This window comes from Monomorium pharaonis, chromosome 2 (genome assembly GCF_013373865.1).
Source record: "Monomorium pharaonis isolate MP-MQ-018 chromosome 2, ASM1337386v2, whole genome shotgun sequence".
NCBI lineage: Eukaryota > Metazoa > Arthropoda > Insecta > Hymenoptera > Formicidae > Monomorium > Monomorium pharaonis.
The window spans coordinates 10751926-10777109 of record NC_050468.1 but is presented as its reverse complement, the minus strand read 5'-3'; the positions used below and the strand labels follow the sequence as shown (position 1 = coordinate 10777109).

The 25184-nt window shown below is 42.7% G+C and overlaps 1 protein-coding gene across 4 annotated transcripts in view; it reads right to left on the bottom strand.

Moving 5' to 3' along the window:
- Window positions 1–25184, bottom strand: part of LOC105839732 (transcription factor Sox-2) — a 122987-nt gene that overhangs the window by 42800 nt on the left and 55003 nt on the right. For all 4 annotated transcript variants that reach the window (XR_004962222.1, XR_004962221.1, XM_036282952.1 and 1 more), the window contains exon 2: window positions 15988–16053. Coding sequence is in view for 2 of the 4 variants with exons in the window: in XM_036282952.1 (XP_036138845.1) it covers window positions 15988–16053 (66 nt within the window). In the remaining 2 variants the exon portion in view is untranslated. The remainder of the gene's footprint in view (window positions 1–15987; window positions 16054–25184) is intronic.

Sequence of the window (25184 nt, the reverse complement as noted above, 5' to 3'; positions counted from 1 at the left end):
AGAATTATAAACTCAGAAAAATAAAGCAAGGTAAAAAACAATTAATCATGCAGGTATCCGGCTCAAGAACATTGTGCGCAGATTTTTTCGCAAACCTCGATTTCTAAACGGCAGATTTAAAAATTTGCCGAATCACATCACTCAAATAAAGAGTGTACGCTTAAATCAAATACTCTAAAAAATTCATTTTTTATCAATATATGAAAAGTTTCTGGATAGATGCCAGAGTCCGTTTTCTGTATTTTTATCATTATTTTTATTTTTATATTCTTTATATTTTGTATTTTATATTTGTTTCTATCTTTATTACTTTCAATATTATTATATTTATTTAAAAACATTTTTTAAAGGTGCACATATTATTATTTAAAAAATTCTCAGTTAATGCATGAAACGCCATTATGATTGTACCTCAAATAAAGTAATTACATATGTTCTAAAGGATTATTTTAACTTGAAAACATATTAATAAATATTTAATGATTATTATTAATAATATGCATATTGACTAACACTTTCAATTATACATCTGTTTGAAAAAATGCACCATATCAAATAATAAAAATTTATTATGCCCTTTTAGTCCGAAATAACTCTTTAAGATGCAGATTCTCTCTTATTTTAATTATCTCATTTCATATGCAAATATAGTGTGTAAAGATACACTGAGAGACTTATTTCATCATATAATTTTTACATGTAATGTTTATGCTAAATTGTGATTCCGAAGAAAGCGGAAATCCTTGGAAAAACGGACCTGCGAAAGAGTTACACGCGCGCGCGCACGCACGCATGCACACACACACACACACACACAAACGATTCGCATGTCATTAGTATATTTTCCCATCATATATTTTCTAACCTTGGTTTTAATTCTTGACAGGCATTAAGACAGATGGGACTGATAGGTACCGACAGACGAAATGGTTGTGCGCAGCCGCACCAGGATCAGCACTCCGAGGGATTCGAACGGTTCCCCCCCGTCGCGAGGCACGGCAGACTTCAAAGGCTTCGGAGACTTCATCATCGATACCGCGTCCTGATCACTGCCGACAGATTAGACGTCGAGCACCCATCCCTTTTTCTCCGCCTCTTCCGCCCCCTCGGTTCTTTCGATTATCCGCGCAAGGATATAGGCATCGATCCTCATTCTCGGCGTTCTTGAAATTCTTTCCGAATCTCGCAAATTTCTTTAATAAAATAAATAAAACTATATCGTTCTATCTAATTTTCTTTTTCAATTGCAACGTACATTTCTTTAATTGTTAATATAGCTACATAATTAAGACAACTTAAGACAAAATTAGAATTGTATTCGGACTGAAGAAAATAAAATTTTCGTGACAGACTCATGTGTTTATTAAAAAAAAAACACATGTCGTGTCTTATTTGGATAAATGAATATTTGTAATATTAATTCACCATTCAACTGAACTTTTTCTTCGATCTCCTATTAATGTGTAACAACAACAACTTTTTAATATGATTTCCGGTATACGCGCGTACATTACGCGTAGAATATAGGATGTCGGTTAAGTGCCAGAAAAGGCAGGACTCACTCGGCTTAAATGCAAGCCTACGGCAAAATTTATTGCACGGCACGTTTCGCCAGAGGTTTCCGGGAAACACGATTGCCCGGCGAACCGCAACTCGCATACGGAAATAAGCAGAAACCGAGCAGAAACGAAGAGCGGGGAAGAAGAAGGAAGAGGAGAAGAAGAGAAGAAGAAGCAGTTCCACCGCGAAGTCTTTCGCGGAAGTTGGCGAAAGAAGATGGGGAAAGTTTTCATTTGCGGGCTGCCTCTGAGGTCGGGGCCAATGGCGGTCTTAAATCGTTCGCAATTGAGAGGCGTCGGAATCGTTCTTCCCTCTCTTCGTAAGGAGTCGCCGGAAGTCGGCCAGCTGAAGAACAACCTGTTGACCTGACGCGATTGCCGAAGATACGCCGGTTATTCGGAATTTATCCGAGCGGTTTTCACGAAATTCCTTCAAGCCTTCTAATTGTGTCCAGTAGTCTAAATTTCCTCCGTCCTTAAAATTTAATCGGAATTCGTTTTCTTTTTAATGCGCTATTTGTAATACTGATATCATAATTACGATACGGTTTGATGATGCCTACGTACCGTAATTATGCCCGGATAGATATTACGTTCTATATATACGACTCTCATTATTATTCTTCTTATATAAGAGCCTCTCGCATTGGGAGGGCCATATTTCTCTCAACACGTTGCGGGTGATTAAGATTGATGGCTGACTAAACTCGCCAGGTGTGTGCTGGTTCAGATGATTCATTCCAAAAAGTATAACGTAATATTTTAGGAGAAAAAGAAAACATCACGACGACATGGTGAGCATTGTGCAAATAATTACGGAATTACACAAGAGCTTGTAAGAGTCGAATGTGCAAAAATGCATATAATCGTGCATTTGTAAATTCTTTTCACGGCTCTATTCTTTCTCATAAATTTATACATCGCTGTTGAAAAGAATATAAATTTGTTAACACCGAAATTGTTTGTCAGAGGAATTTTTGTGGTAGACAAATTGCCATTCGAAAGATATGCTTTATTTATTCAACCTTCGAAGCGGGGGTTACGTAAAGTTTTACGCAGATCAACGCTGGGCGTGTGTGCAACTTCCGGTCGAATTCCGAGAGAATTGTCGCATGTTCTAGCGACCGTTCCTCGATATTGCGACGTGGTTTAGACAACAATCGACATGTAAAAAAGTTTCTCGCGAAAAGAGACCGGAGATAGTCCACGTAAAATAGATTGAGTTTTGCAAACATTTGTTTCCCTATAATATATATGTTTAACCTGTTACAGAATCATAACTTGTCGGAATCTTGTTTCAGGTCACCTAGACAAATCTTCTATCCTTTAAGGCAACGGGGGACACAGCGGTGCTTTTCAGCAATTCTTTACGCAGGGGACAGAAATCTGAAATCATTATCGCTTGGACAGGTAGACTGAAAACGCAAACAAAAACCTCTCTGGGAAAGCGGTACGTGAGGAAATCACTTTTTCCAAGAAAACAGCTTCTTGGAAACAGGTCGAAATAATTAAAGCGGGACTAACTTAAAATGTCAACGTTAAATTAAAAAAAAAAACCAAGCTTCTTCCTAATACGACCTATAGAAAATAAAGTTTATTTCTACGATTAATAATGTCGCAAAAGTTGCAGTGAAAGAAGATCCTCCGAAAGCGGATGATTTAGCGTCGTCGGAACGTTTCTGATGCACAAGGAAACCCAGGAAACCGTTCAGAAAATTACAGCGCCCATGTCCCACCTCCACTCGCCCCCGCACGAAATTAAGAAAATCATGAGGACGGTAACGAATTTTTTTAAGTAGCGTGCAATTCCGTGAAATATCTTTACACCTCGCGAGGAATGACGATGCGATCTTAAGTGGACCGCACTCGGGGCCAACATCGTCGGCTCATTTAGCCGACAAATGATCGGCTCTCGTTGCGAGAGCCGTGCAGGTTTTTCTCCTTGTTGAAACAACGACGTAGGAATCCGCCCGAGATCGATCCCGGACGTCACGGATGAGCATCGACGATTTTCCGGTGCGGCCCTTTTGAACCGTCTATTACGACGCTTCCCTCCCTTTTTTCTCTCTTTTCTCCCTTTTTTTTCCCCTCCCCGGGAGAACCTCGGCGGCCACGTATACAGCTTCATCGTAGATCTAGAGAGCCGGGCGTACTGAATATATCGCGTGAGAATCGCATAAGAGACCTCCGCGTATTCATAACCGCGGGCCGAGCGGGTACTCGAGCACCCACCGGGTACTCGAAACCAACGGAACCAGCGATATTTTGATGTATGCGCGTGCATGGAGCGCACCGAGTGCTTTTTTTTCGCCCTTCCTTTTTCGCGTTCTTTCTTTCACGACCGCGCAAAGATATCGTCGATCGCTTTCCCCGGGGACGAAAGCGAAATAACGACGACACGGGACGCGACGCGACGCGACGCGTCGGGACGACGGTTGAATGCGATTCGGCGGCGCGCGACAAAAAGATCCGCGGAAAACATTACTCGCCCGAGAGATTCATCGGTATTTATTTATTACTAGGCGCGGCATTTTAATTCGCTCGACGATCAATCATCGGCATTGTCCGCGGAGCGTCGATTGTTTTAACCGCGGCGACGCGCGAGATACGAACGATCGTCACGGTCCAGTGGTCGTTATTAACGTCGCGGCGGAGAGTCGATCGACGAACTTATTCCATCGCGGCCGGCGTAATTAATCGCGCTCGATATCGAGGGAAGGGAGAGGGGGGGGGGGAATTACGATTACGACAACAAAAAAAATCGGCCGGACACCTCGCGCGTTAGTCGGGGCTGGTCGAAGACGCCGGAGAGCGGAGAATAAAATAAAAGGCACATTGGACGTGAGATAAATATCTCGCAATTAGCGGAGCGTGACTGAGTGACGAGTGACAGTGGTGCGCGAGAGATCGAAGCGATCGATTTTCAAGCGTCATTAAGGCCGGTCCACGCTGTGAATGAGGAGGAAGGGCGAGCGCGAGAGCGCGCGGGGAGGAAAATTGGAATCGCGATCTCCGGCGTGGCGCGTCCAGCCTGGAAACTGATAAATTGCGACTTCCGCCTGCGTTTCGATCGTGCACCACGTAATTTCCTGCAGAGGAGCCGCCCTGATAGGCGCGCGCGCGCGCGCAAGAGAGAGAGAGAGAGAGAGAGAGAGAGAGAGAGGAGGAAGAGGCAGACGGTGGAGGCGACGCGAGGAAAGAGGAGGAGGCGGAGGCGGTGGCGCAGGAGGTGGAGGTGGCAGGGGGATGGGACGGGAGCGAACGGCGATCGGAAATTGGCCCGATGACATTGATTAAAGCGTTTAGCGAGAGGCGACAATGTCGTAATTATTAATTGGTGACGACGCCACGCCGAGATTCCCGATCGCGATAGGTGACGTTGAAATGCTTGCGCTTGCTTAGGAAATTGGCGTCTAACAAATGGCCGACGTGAGAGAAGAATCTGATTCGCGTTTAACGTACGCGCTGGAACGTGTTAAGTGCCAACGGCTGCGACTTGGCCGCGTTCACCTCGGGGATACTTTTGCGCCGTGGCGTCTTCTTTACCGCCGGTCAAATTGTCCATTATTATACGGCATGCGACGTGTATTATAATTCTCCCGTCGCGCGTTACGACATTACGTCGTTACGGCGACACGTGTTATCTTATAAATATATGCATACGCACATGCGACGCGGTGTCGGCGTCTTCGCCTCGGCGAATATCTCGCGAACGATCGGCATCCCTCACGGGGAGCCGTCCTAATGGCATTACCCGTGTTTTAACACGTCAATCCTGTCTAAAATTCGCGAACCTGCACAACATAATCGCGATCGAGTTGCACCATCGATACTCTCTCGCCGTCGCTGTCCGCCGTTGTCGTGTAAGTTTCTTCCTGTTGTCCGGCACCGATGATACGCGAAGGATCGATCCGATGGAATGCCGTTGCAGAAATAATATCGACCGACTAAAAGGAAAAGGGAGAGAAGCAAAACGCGCTGCAAAGAGAGAGAGAGAAAGAGAGGAGACGCGACGAGAAAAAATTCTCTCGGGGGGGAAAAAAGATAGAAGAAACGAGTGGAGAAGAAGCCGTCGAGTCATCGGGCAAACGAGCCGATATTTTCGCACCTCGCTCGACCAGACGGATGGACGGACGCTCAGGTAAGAAGAGGAGGAGGGAGGAAAAGAAGGAGAAGAAAGAGAAGGAGGGGGAGGAGAAAAGGGAAGAGATAAATGAAAGAAAGAGAGAGAGAGAGAGAGACTGAGGAGGAGCAGGACTGCAATGAATTTCGCTACCTGAAGAACGAAGGAAGAACGCGGAGGCGCGCGAGAGGAGGCGACGCACGGTGGTAAAAAATAAAAAGAATACGACTACTGGGAGGGAGCCGTTCGCGTCCGTGGTGGAAGAAGGAGAGGCTGCGTCCGGGGATGCGGACGAAGGATAGCGAGAACGAAGAGACGAAGGAGCCACGTCGGTCGTGGCGATGGAGACCGGGCCCGATTTATTGGCGAGTTTAAAAGAACTCGGACCCTCGACATAACTCAGCATTCGCCTGATGTTGACTGAGTGGCCGAGTCGCTCGCGCGAGGCCATAGACGCGGATAGGCGCAGCGTACCTGGCCTGTCAGCTTCGGTTATCGTCAGGCACCTCGTCTGCCAATCAAAGAGCATTCACCGGTACTAAGTGGCTCGGCTTAATTAAGCGCGGGAACGAGACACCGCAACGCTGGTGTACGTGCGAGCGAGACCAGTGGCGAAGGCTGCTCGCTCGTTCTTTCCCTCGGGTCTTTGCGCTGTGAAAAATAGGTACGTTTTCTCCAGCGCGGGCGCAAACGCGCTGCGCAGGTCGAGCAACGTCTCGGAAAATTAGGACGGCCTGCTTTGAAATATCCGATGCGTGTTCTCGGCAGAAAATTTGCTGAACCTTGAGCACGTCTAAAGTGACAAACGATGAACATGTCAAAAGGGCCGCATTCAACCTTGCTAACGGGCGATAAATTTTAGAAAATTTATCTCGCGACATTTTCCTTCCGTTAATGTTTAGCATGTGGTGCAATGAATCAGACAAAATATTTGAAGAAATCATTCTACACAAAATATATTGATAATAAAATTCATTATTACATTATTTATATAAAAAGATCAAATTTAAATCAACTTCCTTGAATAAAATAATTTTTAGTTATTTTTAACACGCGTGTCGAAATTGACGATTTTAACACAAAACGTGTTTTAAAAAAAATAACTACATCAAAGCAACTCATTTCTGTGGTTGAATTACGTATGCATATAAGTGGAAAATATTTACAGTATTAAATTTCAGTCAAATTAACTATATTTTTAAATTAAATTATTTAATTCCATTATCTTAATTAAATTAACAACGTATTTAGTAGGAACAGTTACAATTTATAAAAACAATTAAAAGTGACTCAATTTGAATAAAATTTAACTATGGATTTAACAGATTAATATATGAATAAGTCAAGAAAAGAAAATAATAATAATATTTAATACTTAATAATATTTTTATATCAAATTTAAAATTTTTCAGTTCTGTAAATTGCATGTCCAATATAGCTTGTCCGATTTAAGCGCAATCATAAACTAAAATTGAAAATAACATCTTAAAATTGATCATCTTGAATTGATCATCAATTTTAACAATAATGCTATACAAGCATCTTAAAACACTGTAAAGCATTTATCATTGAAAACGTCGAGCAGTTTATATAGAACCAACAAATGTATTTTCATTAATATAGAAAAATTATTAAGCATCATGCTCAAAAAATTTATTAAAGAAAGAGTTTGATTAATACTCATTCTGGATAACAGTTATTAAGTTTAGGCGAAATAATTAAATTATATTCTCTGTTAATACAATTAAATTATAATAAAGTTATATTGTCGGTTAATATAATCAAATATTTAAACCGAAGGATAATCGTTTAGTAATCAATTAATTATTATTATTTAGTTTAGTTACTATTAATATATTTCAAAATGTTACTAAATATTTGGTTATATCAATGAAACATTTAGTTAAAATTATTTTGCAAAGTTTAGTAACTATTATCTAGACTTGATTATTATTATTAAACTCTATTTTTCGACGTGACATTCTTCTTTTCCTTAAATTATAACATAAAATTGTAGTCAAACATAGCCACACAAATTTCTAATACAAAAGCATGTGTTAAATGCGTAGATGAAACGTTAATAAAAAAATACATTGGCACGCATCTACGCAACGCATCAACGCCGATCAGAAATCGTCGAAAGCGATAAATCAGTATGATTCGCGCTTCTCGCGTGTACCGAGAGAATAACTGCCGCCTAATCCGGCGTGTCATTCGATCGTGCGGTGCAATAAAGTCGAATGACGAGCCAATAAAATATTTATGGAATCGTATGCAAGCACGGGCGGGCGCGCGGGACGCGCGTTCACCCCATGTTTCCCCCCCTGATGGTTACACGATGTTTACCCCACGACAACCCCTCCCCTCCCGAGGGCGAGAGCCGCGCTCTCTCCGGTCGTTCCCGCAAATATACGTATTGTGCCGTAGCAAACAGGAGCAGCGAGGAGAAAACTCGCCGAAATCCCCCAACGCCGCCGCCCCATTGCCGAACATCGTCTCTCGATCGAGATCAGTTTTTTGCGCATTGTCTCATACAACGAGGCCCATAGGATCGGGAAAATCGTTGCCCAAAAATACACACTATGGGGATTGAAAGCCGAAATCAATTTATATACTATTCGTTATCCAATATCCTGCTTTCAATACTAATAATTGACGCTTATTACATAATGTTTAAACTTTATATTCTCATCATGAAATATCTGTGACTTGTATTTTAATTAACACAGATAAAAGTTTCATTTGAAAATAAATGTACATTTTTATTATAAAGAATCTGGACTTAAATAAGATCCACTTGATTTGTTTTGTTATTTAAAAACTCTATTAGTTTTAAAAATCTTTCTATTTTTCTATTCTCTTAAAAGCAGAAAGAATTTTAAAAAACTCTCTAAGAGAATTCTTAAAATGTCAAATAAATTAGGCGGGCCTCGTTCAGTTCAGGTACCTACCTCAGTTATCGCAGCGAAACGTCGACCGAATGTATACTCCGTTACGTTAGCGCGACATAAACATTTGCGGATTAAATACTACCATGGAAAGTTGATCGACACACCGAGGTGTCGCCCCTTTTCATTTAGGTTGCACGATCTAGTCGCAAAGCCAGCGCATGTTGAAGAAAGGTTAATCGAACGGTGGTTTCGATCGATGAATTCTACTACGAAGAGTAGAACGATCCCTAGATCCTTCGATACCGTCCACAACAAGTAACCCTCGTGCAGTAACGCAGCTGGAGTCTGAAATCCCTCTTTTTTTGCACAGCTGCCCTAAAGATTCCTGCGCAGGAAGGAAAGCCAACCCGACGCACCCGAAGCACCCCACCGAGACGAATGCGGATACGCGTTTAACCCTCCCTCTTTTTCACTCTCTCTCTCTCTCTCTCTCTCTCTCTCTCTCTCTCTCTCTCTCTCTCTCTCTCTCTCTCTCTCTCTCTTTCTCTCTCTTTCCCTCACTCTCTACCGTTCTTCTTTCTCTCGATATAATCACGCCGAACGTCGTAATCCTTTCTCGATCACGCGTTTGCGTCCATCACAGCATAACGTGCACCTCTTCGGGAAGCGCATTAAAATCTCATTGGGTGTTGAGTACAAGGGGATATACAGAACTGCACCCCTCTGTGACGTGAACCATGCACGGCTGATGATACTAATAAAAATCAAAATAACGTATTGTAAGTTTCGGTATGACGGTTTAATTAGCCAACAGCAGATTTCAGTTATTTATATCTCTGCTCCTCTGTATGACCGCGCGCGGCGTTAAAAAAAAAAAAAGAAGGGTCCGCGCGAACGATGAGGGCACCGCTGATGGAGGGATCGATAAGAAGACGAGGTGTTGTCCAGAGGTATCCATTAGAGAGTTAACGCGTCTATTAAAGTGTTAAAAGAGAGGCCCCGATGTGACATCTGGATTTAACCTGTCGCTTCTCGACAAAGATATCTATCGCGCATCAAACTCACCTTCATAATGAGATCCAATGATTCTGCATTATACGTTTTCTTCCTCCTTCGCTTTCTCATGTATTATTTCGGCCGGTCAGGAAAATAGTCATCGCGTGTCGAAACTAGATAAGAAAGTGAACCCCTAATTGAACCGGGCTGCATTTTTTGCGGGGTTTTGCCTCGTTTCCTGGTTTAATTCCTATTTAGCGTAGTCTAGTGTAGTTTCAGGTAATGTCCTTAAAATTGGTCAGCACTGCAACAATGTGTCAGCGGAGCAAAGAAGGTGAATTTTTTGCAACGACCCGACGCGCCGCGGGCAGTGTTTAAACGAGCACAAATAACCATAATGAGGTGGCCACGAAAATTCTGTTCAAAATTCAGAGCGAGCATTCGTAAAGATGCGCGTGCATCCCGAAGACGAACGTTCTCAGAAGGATAAACTCTAATATATGCAAATCCCTAGTGCGGTCGAAATGCGAGAAAGTAGCCGAAACACGGCATTCGCGGAATCGATTCATAACTCGGTGACCATGGACAGGATGCATCGTTAATAGCTGTGGTCCTTTATATAGGGTGTCTGAGAATTCATGATCAACAACATCGAAGGATGCATTTTGAAATTCATTTTTCAAATGCATTTGAAATAGTTGAAATCCATTTTTTTTTAAGAAAATGTTTGTTTAAAAAATTATTAGATAAATAGTAATAATTGCTTTCTCTTCATTTAAATTTAATCGATTTCTTTTGACATCTTTTTGCGACTTTGCTTGAAAAAAATATATATAATTGGCTTTATCACAATATTAAAAGACACAAAACGGAAGGGCATTAAACTTTTTTATTTCGATTTTCAAATTGGTAATATTCCAATAAATTACATTTTGTATTTTGAGCAATTTTGCATGCACCGCAAATTAATGCTCAAGCACTAATTTCTCTCGTTCAAAAAAAAAAAGATGTAAAACGAAATATACGAAGAAAAACGGAGGCGACGGCGGCGACGGCTCGGTCAACCGATATGTGTTTGTTTTGCTTATCTGAGACAAATTTGCTGTCTTGTAAGCAATCCGAAGGGTCGCTTACAAGACGGTCTGTGACAAACTAGAGAAGGGAGGGGAGAGCTTCTGGGAGAGCCAGACACGAGTATGTAACACACAGGGACAACTTTTAGGCGTGTATGTGCTGCGAGATCTCTCGCCGGGGTCCGGCAGAAACGAGTCTTTTTCTTCGATTTCTTCCTTCTCCCCCCTCATCCCCCCCCCCCTCTCCTGGTATCTCTCCCTGCCCCTTACGAGCGGCCCTCGTAAAACTTGGTCGACTTTTCCCGGCGGTCCGGCATTGACTTTTTCGTGGACGACGGGGAAAAGCACCGTACTCCTCTGGACTCCAGGAAGCTCCGGATGGTTATTTATTTCGTACGCCACCGAACGTCCAGCGTTATGTGGCGTCCCATTCACGTAAGAATTTACTGCCGATGATCGCTTCCGTGTGGCAAGAGATACATATATATACGCCGTTTCTGCGAGGAATAACTTACGTTCTAAATATTAACGTGCGATAAAGCAAAAGCTCAGAAATTTGACAAACGTATCGAGACGCTTCGCCTTAATTCTTCTACTGAATACGGTCGATATGAGTGCAGATGCACGTACGAGTATACATGCACGAGAAAATAAATAAATCATTTCTATATTAAGGAAATAAATAAACAAATATCTTGTTAAAAGGAAAAAGGGGGACCACACACATACACGTACGAGTATCGTAAGGAAAATGAATCGCATATACGATAACAAATGGATAATTAACGATTCTGCCGGCAAGTGTAAAATCATATGAGATATATATCGCTATCATTAAGCGCGGCGATGGGAGAATAATATGTATTAATTAGCGGACTTTAACGCTCTGATGCTTTCCCTAACAAAGGGAAAACGCGGCTAATGTAAGACGTTAATCAGATTTATGGCGCAGCCCCGATGCCATAAATCTACGGAAACAGTCGGTGAACCGTATCGGCAAATCGCACCGCCGACAGGAAGAATCCGATCGAGCATTACTCTTCCCGGTCGACTTAGGGTGAAAGACGGTCTCCCGGTGTAATTAATTATTAATTAGGATTACCGTCTCCACCCTGTGGGGGAGAGGGGGGGAGAAGAGGCGTGGGGGAAGGACGGCCTCTCGACGACGACGGCGTAACGACTTCCTTCGTGCCTTCGCCCCTAAAATAAACGGGCGACCGCACGGAGAGACTGCTAAGTAACTCCATGAATTTTCCGGCTGCGCCCCCGCGGGGGCCGGCTCGTAGCCCTTCACGCAGGGGGTGTAGCTTCTAATCATCCCTATCTCCCGGCCACACCCTCGCCTTCAATGACCACGGAGTCTATCTTTTTTCCCGCGAAGACCCATTCTCTCCTCCCTGTATATTCCACGACAAAGTTTCCTCCGGCCTTCCCTTCGCCACGTCTTTCCCTTTCTCTTCGCTTCTCTCTCTCTTTTTTTTTTCTTTTTACACGACAGGCTGCCTTTCCTCGTCCTTCTGGCGCAACAATTTTTCCTCGCTTTCGCCGCTAATACGACACTAAATCGGCCTTAGGCCATCGTGGGTCGTGGCGAAAGGCGTTAACGGCTGGCCTTAACGAACACTCGGATGCTCTCTCCGACGATGTATACGGCCTGTGAGACCTGCGTGCGACACGCGAGCTCTCTCGGCGCGCACTACGATTTGAGAATTTATTCTCTAGGCGCTGTCATTATTTCCCTCCCCCTCCCCTTTCCTTCACGAATCCCCGGGTGTCAGTCGTGAACTAATTCGAAGTACATTTAACCCGCTCGCTCACGGAATGCTCTCGACGACGGGCCGACACGCGAGTCGAGTAAATCTCAAATATATAGGAGGCACATTATCTTTAAGGCAATTGATTTCAGAATTCGCGGTTCCTTTGTCGATTCACAATTCGTACGTAATTAGGAATTACCCAAACGTCGCAAGTAGTCACGAAACTGTCTGTAAGGCACGGGTGAACACGTAAATTACTTTTTTCAATTCGAATTTGGTAAATGCGTAAACAATTTTATATCGCTAATCGCGATATAAACAACTCGGACGATTTATCATGAGAATCAATGATAGCTGACAAGATGCGCGACGCTTGAATTAATTGCCGGAGATTGTCTCGCGCGTTTGTGTGTTGCGTCACGGAAATACATTCATCTTAGGCGGACGCACGTCGCACGCTCGAATCGTGACGAAGAAATCGACGGCGGGAAACGGAGGGCGAGAAAAGGGGAAAGGCGGAAGTAAATCATGCAACCCCCGTGACGATGTCGGTGCGATGACAAACGAGCGCCGTCGACGTCATCGCGCAAGAAGTGGAAGCGACATCTGATAACGACCTTAATCGCATTAAGGTACGTCCCTCCCCGTCCCTCCCCCGTACACAATCCTCCGTCAGTCGTGATCGCGTCCCTCTAATGTCCTGAGAAAAACCACCACAATTGCAGATAAATCGCTCCTGACCGAAAGTACCCAAGTATATGGAACGGCGAGATATCAATATCTCTCCGCTGACAGTTTCTATTTTATGCCAGAGGAGGTTGATGATAATTGCGGCTTCAAATCGAAAGTATCTTGAATCCAGAATCGTGTCGACATATTAGGCTTGCTTTCAATTGCTATATTGAAAAACTACTATTGAATTTCCTCCTTGACCCTTTCGCCGAATTTCAAATGTACTCAGAAAGTTTTGTGAATATCTAAAAAATATTTTTTTAATATTTGTTCTTTCTTTAATTATCTAAAAAGATATCTGTCGATTTCTTTTAGATATGCAATATTTTAAAATTATTTTAAATATCTGTAAAGATGTCTTAAAGACAAAGTTTAGAAATCTAACAAGCATCTTATGTGACAAATAAAAAATCTTCAAAACTATCTTTTTAAAAGATAGAAATCTAAAAAGCATAATATATAGTAGGTTATATAATAAAAATCATAAAAAATATTTTTAAAATATTTGTTTCATAAAAAGTTTTTTATATTTCTGAACGATATCTTTAAGACACTTTCACAGATTTTCAAAATATTGCATCTTAAAATATCTAAAAGATATCTTTTGGGAACTCTTAAGAAAAATGCAAAATATCTCAAGACAGAGCAAAAAATATCTTGTAATCTACTATGTCAGTTTTAGGATCCAATTTCTCATTTATTTTTATTTATATTGTGAAAATATTAATTAATTTAAACAAAATATGAAACAATATTATAAAAACTGCTGCACACAGTGTCTGATAGAAGACGCTTCTTAATTTATATTTTTAAAATTTTATTCTTAGCTTTTGTTTAAAAATACTATAAAAAAACAAAGTGATGTGCCAGTATTAGTGACCCCTCTCTGCAATAAGAAATACAAATATCCTTTTACTTATTATTTATTTTATTTATTATTTTTATTTATTCTATTTATTAACGAATAAACATTATAGCAACTCATTAAGTACTTCAACAACGCAAGTTTTTATCTCAATTTCCAATTATAGACACAAAAAATATCAAATAATATCGAAATAAAAGTATCGTAGTAGCAAATGTTTTAACGATAAATTCTGGGAAAAAGAAACTTTTTATACACGGAAAAAAAATTACTCTCAAATTGAAACTTATGTATTCAAATTAACGCGATCCTTGTTTCATATATAAGCAACAATATATAATCTTCTTAGAAGAATTTGAAAATCTTAAATTTCAAGATATTATAGTCTTATTTCAATACTATAAGTATTATTTTAAAAATATGATATAATTGTTTTGATAATTTTATTCTAAGAAAATTATAATCTTCGATTTAAACAAGTAGTATTTTCTATCCAATATTTTTTCTTTTCCATTCAAGAAAATTATTCTTAAACAACAAGAATATTATTTTCTTGGTTAAACTATATAAAATTTTAAAGTAAATCTTCATTCAAGTAAATCTTTTTGATTTAGAGACATAATCTTATTTCAAAATTTTCGTTTTGAAACTGGAGATATTGTCAAAACAATATTCTATTTTTTTGTGTGTGTAGCTTTATTTCAGTGTTTTGGAAAAAAACAACTTTCTCCTGTTTCTTATTCGATTTTTTACTTTGAAGTTTTTGTTCATCTCTAGTTCAGCTGTAGAAAACAGATTTATAGTGTCGCAAAAGGAAAGACAAGTGCACCATCAAACTACCGAAAATTGAGCTACCTCCTGAAGTGTCTCATCCCCCACGCACAAAAAAGCGTTCGTCACGCATTCGTTCTCGAGGGTCGCGGCATTCTCGACGACTTACTACACTCGTGCCCCTCAGAAAGAATGAATTCAGCTCACAAAGAAGGGTTAAGCACGCGGCACTTTTCGCAGTCTCGCGCACGATGTACAGGCTGCGGCACCGCCGCGCCGCCGGATTACCCGCAATCCGGGTGGTGAGTTTGTAGAGCCCGTCATAAATTAACGCAAAGGCGAGAGAATGAGCGTTCCAGGTGGGTGAGACGGGTGAAAGAGGAAGGCGGAAAGAAGAAGGGAAAAAGAAGGCGAGCCCAGCGGCCTTTCGCGGCACCGGCACAGGTACAAGCGACAGCACGTGACGGCAATATGCTGCGCGCAACAAAATCATCCCGGAACGAGGGAGAGAGAGAGAGTGGGAGGGAGGGGAGAGGGGAGAGGGGGAGGGAATTCAACCCCCCTTGACGACAATGCGACATTTCATTATTAACCCTCCCGTTGCGCCGTCGCCATGCGCTCGACCCCAAACCGAGATTCAAATTAAACACGCAAATATTTGCGTATTTTATTCCCAGGGTTTTGTCGCGGCCGGCCGCGTTTTGTTACCTGCTCGCGCAGCGCGCACCGGGTTTAATTCGTTTTGTTATAAATACATCAGCGGTCGCGGCAAATTACCTTTTACGAGTGCAGCGAGAACAGGGAAAGAGGGGGGCGGGAGAAAGAGAAGGGAGGGGGAGGAAGAGGGGGAAAAAATGCCCGCGCGCGAGGAAAACCTCGTGCGATGGAATAACCGGCGGTGACAGATTTTTCGGCAAAATTGAGTGAACGGTGGCGAATTATACAAAAATTCGTGTCCATTGTTTCGGAAATGCGCCCGCTGTTTAACGCCGCACCGGTTAAAATGATTAAAGTCTCCGCGGAGATCGTTCGCACGTCGACGTGCAACGTTAACTTCGTTTCGGCAGAAAAAAAAAACTCCATGTGTGTTCGTATTTTCGTTAAATCGCGATCGAAAATGATACGCGACAGCAGAAACAAACGGTCGTTACATATCAGAAGAGGCGAAACGGTCTCATTGTCAATGGATCAACGAAGGAAAATCGAAAATCGTTACTCACCATGCTCGTACGGATTCGGAGTAGCATCCGGTCTCCGGGTTCAACATTTTACGATCGCTATCTGACCTGAAAAAACAGAGAAAGCAATATTTGTTAAATAAACGTTCAAATCTCTCTTTGCGCGCGAAGAACAAATTGAGAAGGTCAAAGAATCGAGAAACGAGCGAAAGAATGCGCTCGTAAAACGTTCATTGACGCTAATCCTATAATTTTTATAACGAGACGCCAATATATAGGGTGTCCCGAAATTCGCGAATGAGAATGCAGCAAGAATTTCTCGCTGTGCCTACAGGCTAAAATACATAAATTAATTTTGTTAAGGTCTCTAATTAACACGACGCGACGCGCGTCTCTCTCGCTTCCGGCGATTTCGCATTTCGCGCAAATATCCTCTCGCAGAAGAAGCGGTTAACGAGCGCGACGATGAGATTGTCGTCAGTCGGCGGGACGTATTTTCGCCCAACCTGTTAACAGTGACGTCAGTAAAGATAGACGAGCGACAACCGGCCATTATCGTCTCGGCGTAGTCGACACGCGGGATGAATAATATACGCGCGTAACGAACGTGCAGGGGGCGGCGGCGTCGATGGTTGACAAGGTGCAGATAGAAAGGCCGTACGCGCAGCCGTGTGTGTGTGTGTGTGTGTGTGTGTGTGTGTGGAGCATGTGTCGATACCGTTTATTTGCAATACGCGCCTATGGCGTACACACGCACACGTGCGTGCGCCACCTCTCTCTTTCTATTTACAACAAATTATACCGTCGCGCCACCCGATACATTATCCTCGGGCTCGGGATTTATTGAGCGCTCTTTTCGACGCGAGAACGCCTTCGTATCGGATTTATCGGGCTATCGCCGGTGCCGGCTGACAGAGAACGTCAGATTTTCGTGTATAACGCATACAAATTGGACGTAACGCGACTGGCTGTCGCGCGGGTGAATAGAAACGTAGAATATATGCGCGATAACGTTAAATAGGACGAATGTGTTAAATCTTCATTACGATTGACCGGGAAAGGAGAGAGAGGCGGGGGGGAGGGGAGTTCCTTCGAATTTTGTTTGCCGCGACATAATGTGTGATTTAAGAACTCACGGAGCGCTGCGGCATCGAATGGACCAGCGGGTACTTAGCGCTATAATCGCGTTACGGACGCGGTTTACGGGGCCTCTTGTCACGGTGTCGGAACGGCGTAATAAGTTACACAAAGGCGGCTGCTGGAATCTGCCACGCGTATTACGTCGCGCGCGCGGGCCGTCGAATAATATCTCTAATGAAACGGAACGTTTATCCCGAAGTCACGGGCTAATCCTTTGATTTCTTAATCGGAACACCGCGGGCGTGTTGTGTTTGCGTGTTGTGACAGCGGGCATTATCGTGCGCGGCCGATTACGCGCGACATCGGTGGCCCCGTAGGTGAGAGTGCGCGTGGGGTGGGCTCGTGAGAACCCCATCTGCCCGCAGAAAGGGTGGCCGGGGTGGTGAGAGCGGATCGAAAGCCTGATGGCGGGACGGAGGCTAGGCTTTCTCGTCGAGGGTGGAAATCACTGTCCGCAGGCATTAGGCATTCATGCGTGAGGCCGCTTGCGTGAGTCTCCCTGACCGCGCGCACCCCGTGCGTATGTGTGGGAATGTGAATTCGGCGTGCTGAATTCCGCCGACGCTATAATTCGGGGTAAAGAGTGAGAGGGAAGAGGGGGGAAGGGGTCCGCCCGGTAGGAATGTGATTTTTGGTCCCCGCAATATGTCGCCGAGAGAGAGAGAGAGAGAGAGGGGCGAGCGGCTCGGGAAACAAAAAGACCAGAGGCTTCGGAAGGTTGGTGGCCGCCGAATGGGCAGAAATGCGGGAGAAAGTGAGACCGTTTTTCTTTACCGCGCGCCGCAAATAGAGGCGTTCCTTTTCTTTCGCATAGAAAGGAAAATCATCGATGGCGCCTGTGAAAAACCTGTCGGCCGAAGAAAAAGTGCGCACCGCCAACAATCACGCTCACTCGGGTTTTGGTGCGCGCGGTACGTATCTCGCTGGGCCTTTGTCTCGTACGGTCTCAGTTTAAAGGAATAGAGCTCGGTGTACAGTGCCTTTTTGTACCCGACGGGTTTTCGAACGACATCCGGTGGCTCTTCGGGAAACGACAGGAACGACGCATTTGCTATCTGGCCCGCGATGTCACATCGCTAATGTAATAGCCTCTCGCTTCCTGTTTCTTGCTTCATTCGAGAATCGTGTTTTTGTCTTTTCCTGGAATTTCTTTATGTCGGGCGACAAAAAAAGGAAGTAATATTCAGCAGGTAGAGAAGAGATTCAAGAACACGATTATCGCAAGAACGAGATTAACGGTGAAGACCAAGATTAGTTAAAAAAAAAAAACCCGAGTAGGTTCGGTAGTGTCATTATCGAGAGACGTATTTCGAACTGTCGTTAGCGATTATTGGCAACGAAATACAAATTGGATGATGAATAATGTCGAGGTTGGGCGTATCGCGCATTACATTGCACTACGGAATGCGAAAAGGCGCTGAGCATTGTGATGCACTTGCATTCGCGGAAATTTGTAACGCAACGCGGAGACAACGCTCTCGACTCTCGTAATCCGAGAGAATTGCCGCGATAGCTTGATGCTAAACATAAAATTTACACGGCAATTGAATCGCGTTGCGAGATTTCGATACGATCCGATTCAATCCGAATGTCAATATGCAATTGTTCCTCGTATGGAAATTTTATAAGCGATATTTCTTACATTCGATTGCATTTTGTCGATTAATCCATTTGCTCACCAAAAAATCGCGTAAATAAATTATTAACGTATTTCTTTGATAATTCCGCACGAATAAGAATTAAACTAATTATAATTAAACTAGTTTTATCGTAATCGACAAAGTTCCGCGAGCCTATGTGTAGCGATTGCCACGATGGACAGATTGTACGGAATGACGATCGCACATTCCTTTGTCAAGTAGAGCGTAACACTGCGGCAAGCATTCGAATTAATAGACTTTAGCTTTCGATCTATCTTTGGGTATGACTACAAACTATAACTTATGCAAGTATTCCACCGAAAGTATATATATATATATATATATATATACGATATAAAATGAAGAATAAATATACTATAAGTTTATATGTTACGGAAAGACAAACTTTACTGAAACCAATTAATTCCTATTTTATGTATATCACATCATCCTTTAACTTTTATATTTTGTTAAAAATGTAAGTTTATATTCAAAAAAAGTTAATTTAAAAAACTTTTAATTAATTTTTGAAGTAGGCATTTTGAAGTAGGCATACAATAATAAAAACTTTTCTAAAAACTGATTAAAAAACAAAACTATTATTTTAAAAATCTATGACTAATATAAAATTTATAATTTTAGAAACTAATTTTATTGATAATAATTGTAATCGACTGTATTTAAAAGAACTTAACAAATATATGTTATACATAAGTAAAATCACCATATTAAAAAATTTTTTAACTGATGTCACAGACCAACACAAGTTTATGTATAAGAAATCACACAAGTTCAGAAAGGTAATGATCCTTTACGGTGGAAAATAATGATGGTATCCTTTGAAACGTTCAGACATGTAAATTTCGATTTTCACAAGAGATGGTGAAAAAAAATAAAATTTATGGAATCTGAACTAATTCAGGTAGTTTCAAAATGTCGAACTACCTGACTTTCTATTTTGTAACTGTCCATTTATCAAATGACAAGCAATTTCACTCTTACAAGTTCACTAGCTACTCCGATGGTTAGCTTTAATGATTTATTCGTCCTCGCCTGGCAAAATCACGTGTCAAAAATGCACGAAAATTAGATACATCCTTTTCAAACGAGGTAAATCTTCAGAAAGGAAATTTTTATGTCGTACAAGGTCAAAAGCAATAAATCCTTTCACATAAGATTAATGACTTTACAGTCTTACATCTTTCTCAATAAATCTTTATTCATTTTCTTGAAAAAAATTGTGCCAGATAGTCAAAGGATTGTTCTTGACCAATTTTCTGAAATCGAAAAATACGGAATGAGGACCGAAAATGCGCAACACATCACACATATTAAAGTTTACCCAAAACTACATACATACATACATACATACATACATACATACATACATACATACATATATATATATATATATATATATATATATATATATATATATAAATCACACGGAGAACATATATATAATTGTTTACATCACTCTTATTTTCAGACAATTGATTTCGCACAAAGTGTTCTTTCATTCTCGCACTTACTTTAATATTATACCACACACAGTGGCAAGTGCGATAATTGAACGTCGAATGCGACTCTTGAAAGGAACATGCGATCGTTTCATTGAAGATGATCTACGGCAATCTATCGTCCGTACAGGCAATCCCTCTCGGTACAATACTCGGCGAGCATTGCGCAAATACCGTGTCCCCCTGTGGCATAATCATTGTACTTAAGGGGAGTGGTTGTTCCACCCGTGACCGGGTTCCCATAACCTCCGCGTTATTAAATGCCAAAGCGAAATCACGTTGTACACGTCGCGTCGCGCCGTCCCACACCGATCGGCGGTTTTGGCAGGTGCCTCGTCCCAGAATTTCCCATAAAAAGGGAAGGCCGTGCGCGCGACTTTAATTATGCTCCACCTGCCCCCCCCGTCGAAATTCCCATGCTGACACGGTAGGGGAAATCCGACGCGATTTCTCGCCGCCGTAATCGGCGTTACGCATAAATCAGGGTGAACGCGAATATTATTTAAATATTTATGACAATTGTAACTGTAATGGCATGCGTGACCCCCTCGTTAACCCGTCGACAGAAGAGACGAGCTTGACAACCTTCGAATATATATCGAATTTCGACATAATAATTTTATTGTAATCGCGCATTGAATTTCATTTCGTGCGACAATTTTTTCGCGGCGCCGAATATTAATTTCTTAATGTAAAATAAAACGAAACGAAGATTACCATCAAGTCTCAAATTTAATTACTATATTCGCGAAACATTATTCCCTCCATCAGCTCGCAATGAGCGCGTCATAATTGGAGGAGTTGATGTGTTAACGAAAGTAACGGATCGTCGCAATCAGCGTAGCCACTTGTACACAAAACTGCCACCGAGCACATTGCGAGCTGAGTTTCGCGGAACGCGCCGTCGCCGAAATGAAATATCTGAGTTATCGCGCGCTCACCAGGTTCGCCGCGCCAGGTCGAACAATACGAGGGGGGAAGGGGGGAGGGAAAAGGAGGGCCGAAACGCGCGCGCGAGCTGTTCCGGCGCATACAGGGAAGAACGGGGCTAAAACCCGGCCGGCTCACGTCGCAGCGATGCCAGACGTCGGCATCCGCGTAACAAATCGCCCTTTTAATCACGAGTGGCTATGCTGCCTCGACCATTTGGACCCTAATGGCGGCCTCTTGTTTAGGCGCACCGGACGCAACGCGGTAGGTTGCCGGGCAATTTCGTTCCTGGGCCGATACGCTGACGTTTTGTTTAAACCACCCCGGTTCATTAGTCATCGTTCGCGAACAGCACAAAGTAACTCTTTGATGTGCGATATGCGAGGCTCACCGCGGCAGAGAAACAGACGCCCTGTGTGTCAAAACAAGCTCGCGTGCCTCTGGATTCGCGCCGAGAACGGACTTTTACCTGGCGGATCATTTGTAAGCGATACAAACCAGAGTACGAGTGTTTACGCGTTAAACGGAAAAGCGATGTAAAATTTAAAACGTCCGGTCGCTCGCGAAACTATCGACGTTTTATGCTTATCGATGTTCAAAATAAATTAATTACATTATTCGTATTTTCTCAGTTAAAGGGTAGATTTTATTATTTAAAAAATTGCTAAGCATAGTACTTGTGTGAGACTTATGTATTGCACGTACAATGCGTTTTTAGGTTTTAACATTCTTAAATTCATCTTTATTGCCTCAACACGTGAGACTTTTCTAATGTGTTTTTTTTTTGTCATTTAGAAATAATTATAAATCGAGACATGTTTTAAACACACGGAAAAATTTCTCTTAAAAATTACCCTGGTAATTGTGGTAATTGTAGGACAACGTAAACCTTAAAGAAATTTACTATACTTTTGACAAAATTTACTAAAATTTTATTAACATTTTACTAAATTTTGGAAAATTTTAGTAAATTTTATTTAAAGTATGGCAAAACTCTTTAAGAGTTTACGTTGTCTCACAATTACCACGATTTTCAGGGTAATTTTTAAGAGAAAATTCTCTCCGTGCGTAAAATAATAATTTTCAAATATCAGAAATTTAAAAAAATTCATATTTGTAAAGGTATTTTGTTACGTAATACATTTATAGTATGCGTCTGTGTCGGTTTGATCCTCACTTAAGGATTAATAAAACATATTTTATAGTTGCGTCGCGAGAACAGCGTGTTTTGACGAGCTCAGACATCTAATAACAACATTGGTAAAGTCAACGAGCCGCTGCACGGTCTCATCAACGGGTGAAATCAGCGCGAGCTCGCTTCCACGCCCTTCCGGTTCCGGTGTTCCGGTAGGCTTGCTGTATCTCTCGCTCTCTCGCTCTCCCTCCTCTCTTCCTCATCGTCATGGGGAACCCCCCGCCGCCGGCTTCCGGTATTCAGGTGGGATACACGCTCAGCCGAGCGTCGTGACACCTCGGATCCATAGATCCATGGATCCTATACTTCTCTCCCGCTCGTCCCGTTCCGCAATAGGTCGCGCGTCGGTCTCGCTTTCGATGGTACTTCCGGCGGTGCGACAGCACGGAATTAAATTTATCGGTATCTCATCTCCTACACGCCGCACGAACGAGTTGAAGTCAAAGGCGCGAGTCAATAGAAAGAGAGAGAGAGAGAGAGAGAGAGAGAGAGAGAGAGAGAGAGAGAGAGAGAGAGAGAGAACTAATATCTTCATACACAACAGTCACGTTCGAGCGAACGTCAAAAACGGAATGTAATTTGTATTTTTCGTTCTCGTCGCAACGTTCTTGATTTATCACCGTTGCGACAATGAGACCATTTTCGTTTATCTCAACGCAAAGATACGATTATGGGGGGAGTTTAGATACGATCGCTACCTGTTACAATAAGTTGTTGACGCGATCCGCGCGACAGGCTCCGAAATGCTCTCGCGCGAGTGGGCTTTCGAAAAACAAAATATTCGCGCGTACCATTTGGCGGCTTTACGCACTGGCCATTTTTATTGCGCCACTTTTCACCCGACAATGCCGAGCGAGCGTGACGCACACGGGTTCGCGCGGGTTCGTGACGCCGGGGCTTTTTTAGGCTCGGCCGATGGGAAAAAGCGATCGCGACCGGAAGTGGAAGTGGAAGTGGAAATTGAGGCAATGAGAGCGTAGCCCGACGCCGCTCTTATCGAGACATCGTCGGTCTCTGGTTTCCGCAATTTCCTATCTGTCGACTGTGTATACGTCCTGCAATAAAAATACATTTCATCACGCCGCGCCGCATCGAAATCCACGCGCGTCGATCGACCGAAATGCGCATATTTGCGCGTACAAATTGCGAAATAAATGCGAGATAAGGAAGCGAGATAATCTAAAAATATAATAACGTTGGTATTACGTAATTTGATAGGCCAGACACGAACCTTTCAAATTACACATATATAATAATAATTTTTATAATACAGTATATATATAATAAATCATTTGCTGTAACATTTATTAATATTTATGCCAATCAGTCATTGATATGTCTTTATTAAAAAGAAAGTATAGAGTCGTCTGTATACGTTAATGATAGATTATCATACGTAAAGAACACTATAATTATGTTTCTCTGCAAATACCACTGTCTCATTCGAGATTATGATTAATTATAATAGACGTTCGTTAATGACGTCAAGTGTTTATATAGAAAGGAAAAGTTACGCTGCTGCAACGCGCTAAAAAAAAACTGTATATCGATTGTTCGAAGTGCGAACCCAAGAATTATTTAGAGGAAAAGATTTAGCGGAAAAAAAAACTAGACAACAAAATTTATTATTTAGAGGAAAACATGTGTGCGCCATGTGAGAGCGGCGGCAAAGCGTGGGTCGTCCTTTGTGCACGTCGGAAAATATTTTCCGAGATATGCGAAATCCCGGCATCGATCCCGACATCGGTCCCGGCATTTCATCCGAATACAACTCCAGGACAGCTCGATGGCGAAAACTAACCGTGAAGAGAAGAGCAGGCGCACGGGGGCAAGGGCAAGAGGGGGCAGCAGGGAGGGGGCAAGGGGAGACTCACCCTTGCGGCAGCATTGCGAGAGTGCACACCTGGCCGAGAGCTGTGCAGCAGCTGCGGCTACAGACTCACCGACGCTGACAGGGGATGAAAAGGGGAGGGAAAACGAGCGCAGAGAGCGGAGAGTCGTTGTGAGGCATCACGATTGTCGCGCGCGCGCGCGCGCGAGAGAGAGAGAGAGAGAGAGAGAAGAGGGGGAGAGGAGGTAGAGGGAGCAGGGAGAGGTGCGCAGGGGTCTGGATGCAGAGATTTCAGTTACGTATTCGTCCTGCGAAGATTTCAACGCCGTTTGACGCTGAAAATCGAAATAGGAATAAAGTATGCGAGTATTTCGACCGATAAACGACGCTCCTCTACGTACCGGATGTAGAATAAATGCAAAAAAGCAGATCAGTCAACGCCGCATTTCGCATTTTCCACGCTAAGTATGATTGTACATCGCTCTCTGAATGGAGCGAACGTAAATAAAAGGAGAAAAAATTGTCAAAGACACTGGACGCGTAACGAAAAAGCAGCGTTGCATTTTCAAACGGCATTCCGAGCGGCATCGTAATTAACTCAATAATCAGGCAGCTAAATAAGCGTTTATCATAATTATATGTGAGAAGCGACGGGAACTTTTTAATAAAGATAAAATTTCTCCCCGCGCGACATAAACGATCTTCCTCCATTTGTCCACGATGGTTCCTCGGGCTACCATTTCATGTTCTCTTGACACAGTTCCTTCTGAAGGGCGCGCAGGTGAATTTATTCAAATGCCGATCAATTCAAAAGGGCTCATCGACGCGAGGCATCCTACCGCCTCTCCTTTTTCCTTTCTCTCTCCGTATTTCTTTCTCCTTCGCTCTCTTTTGTCATTCAACTGTATACGACTCTCTTACACGACGATCTTCAGCGTCAGCACCGCGAGGGCTAGGGACAATGACCGTGATATACGATTCTC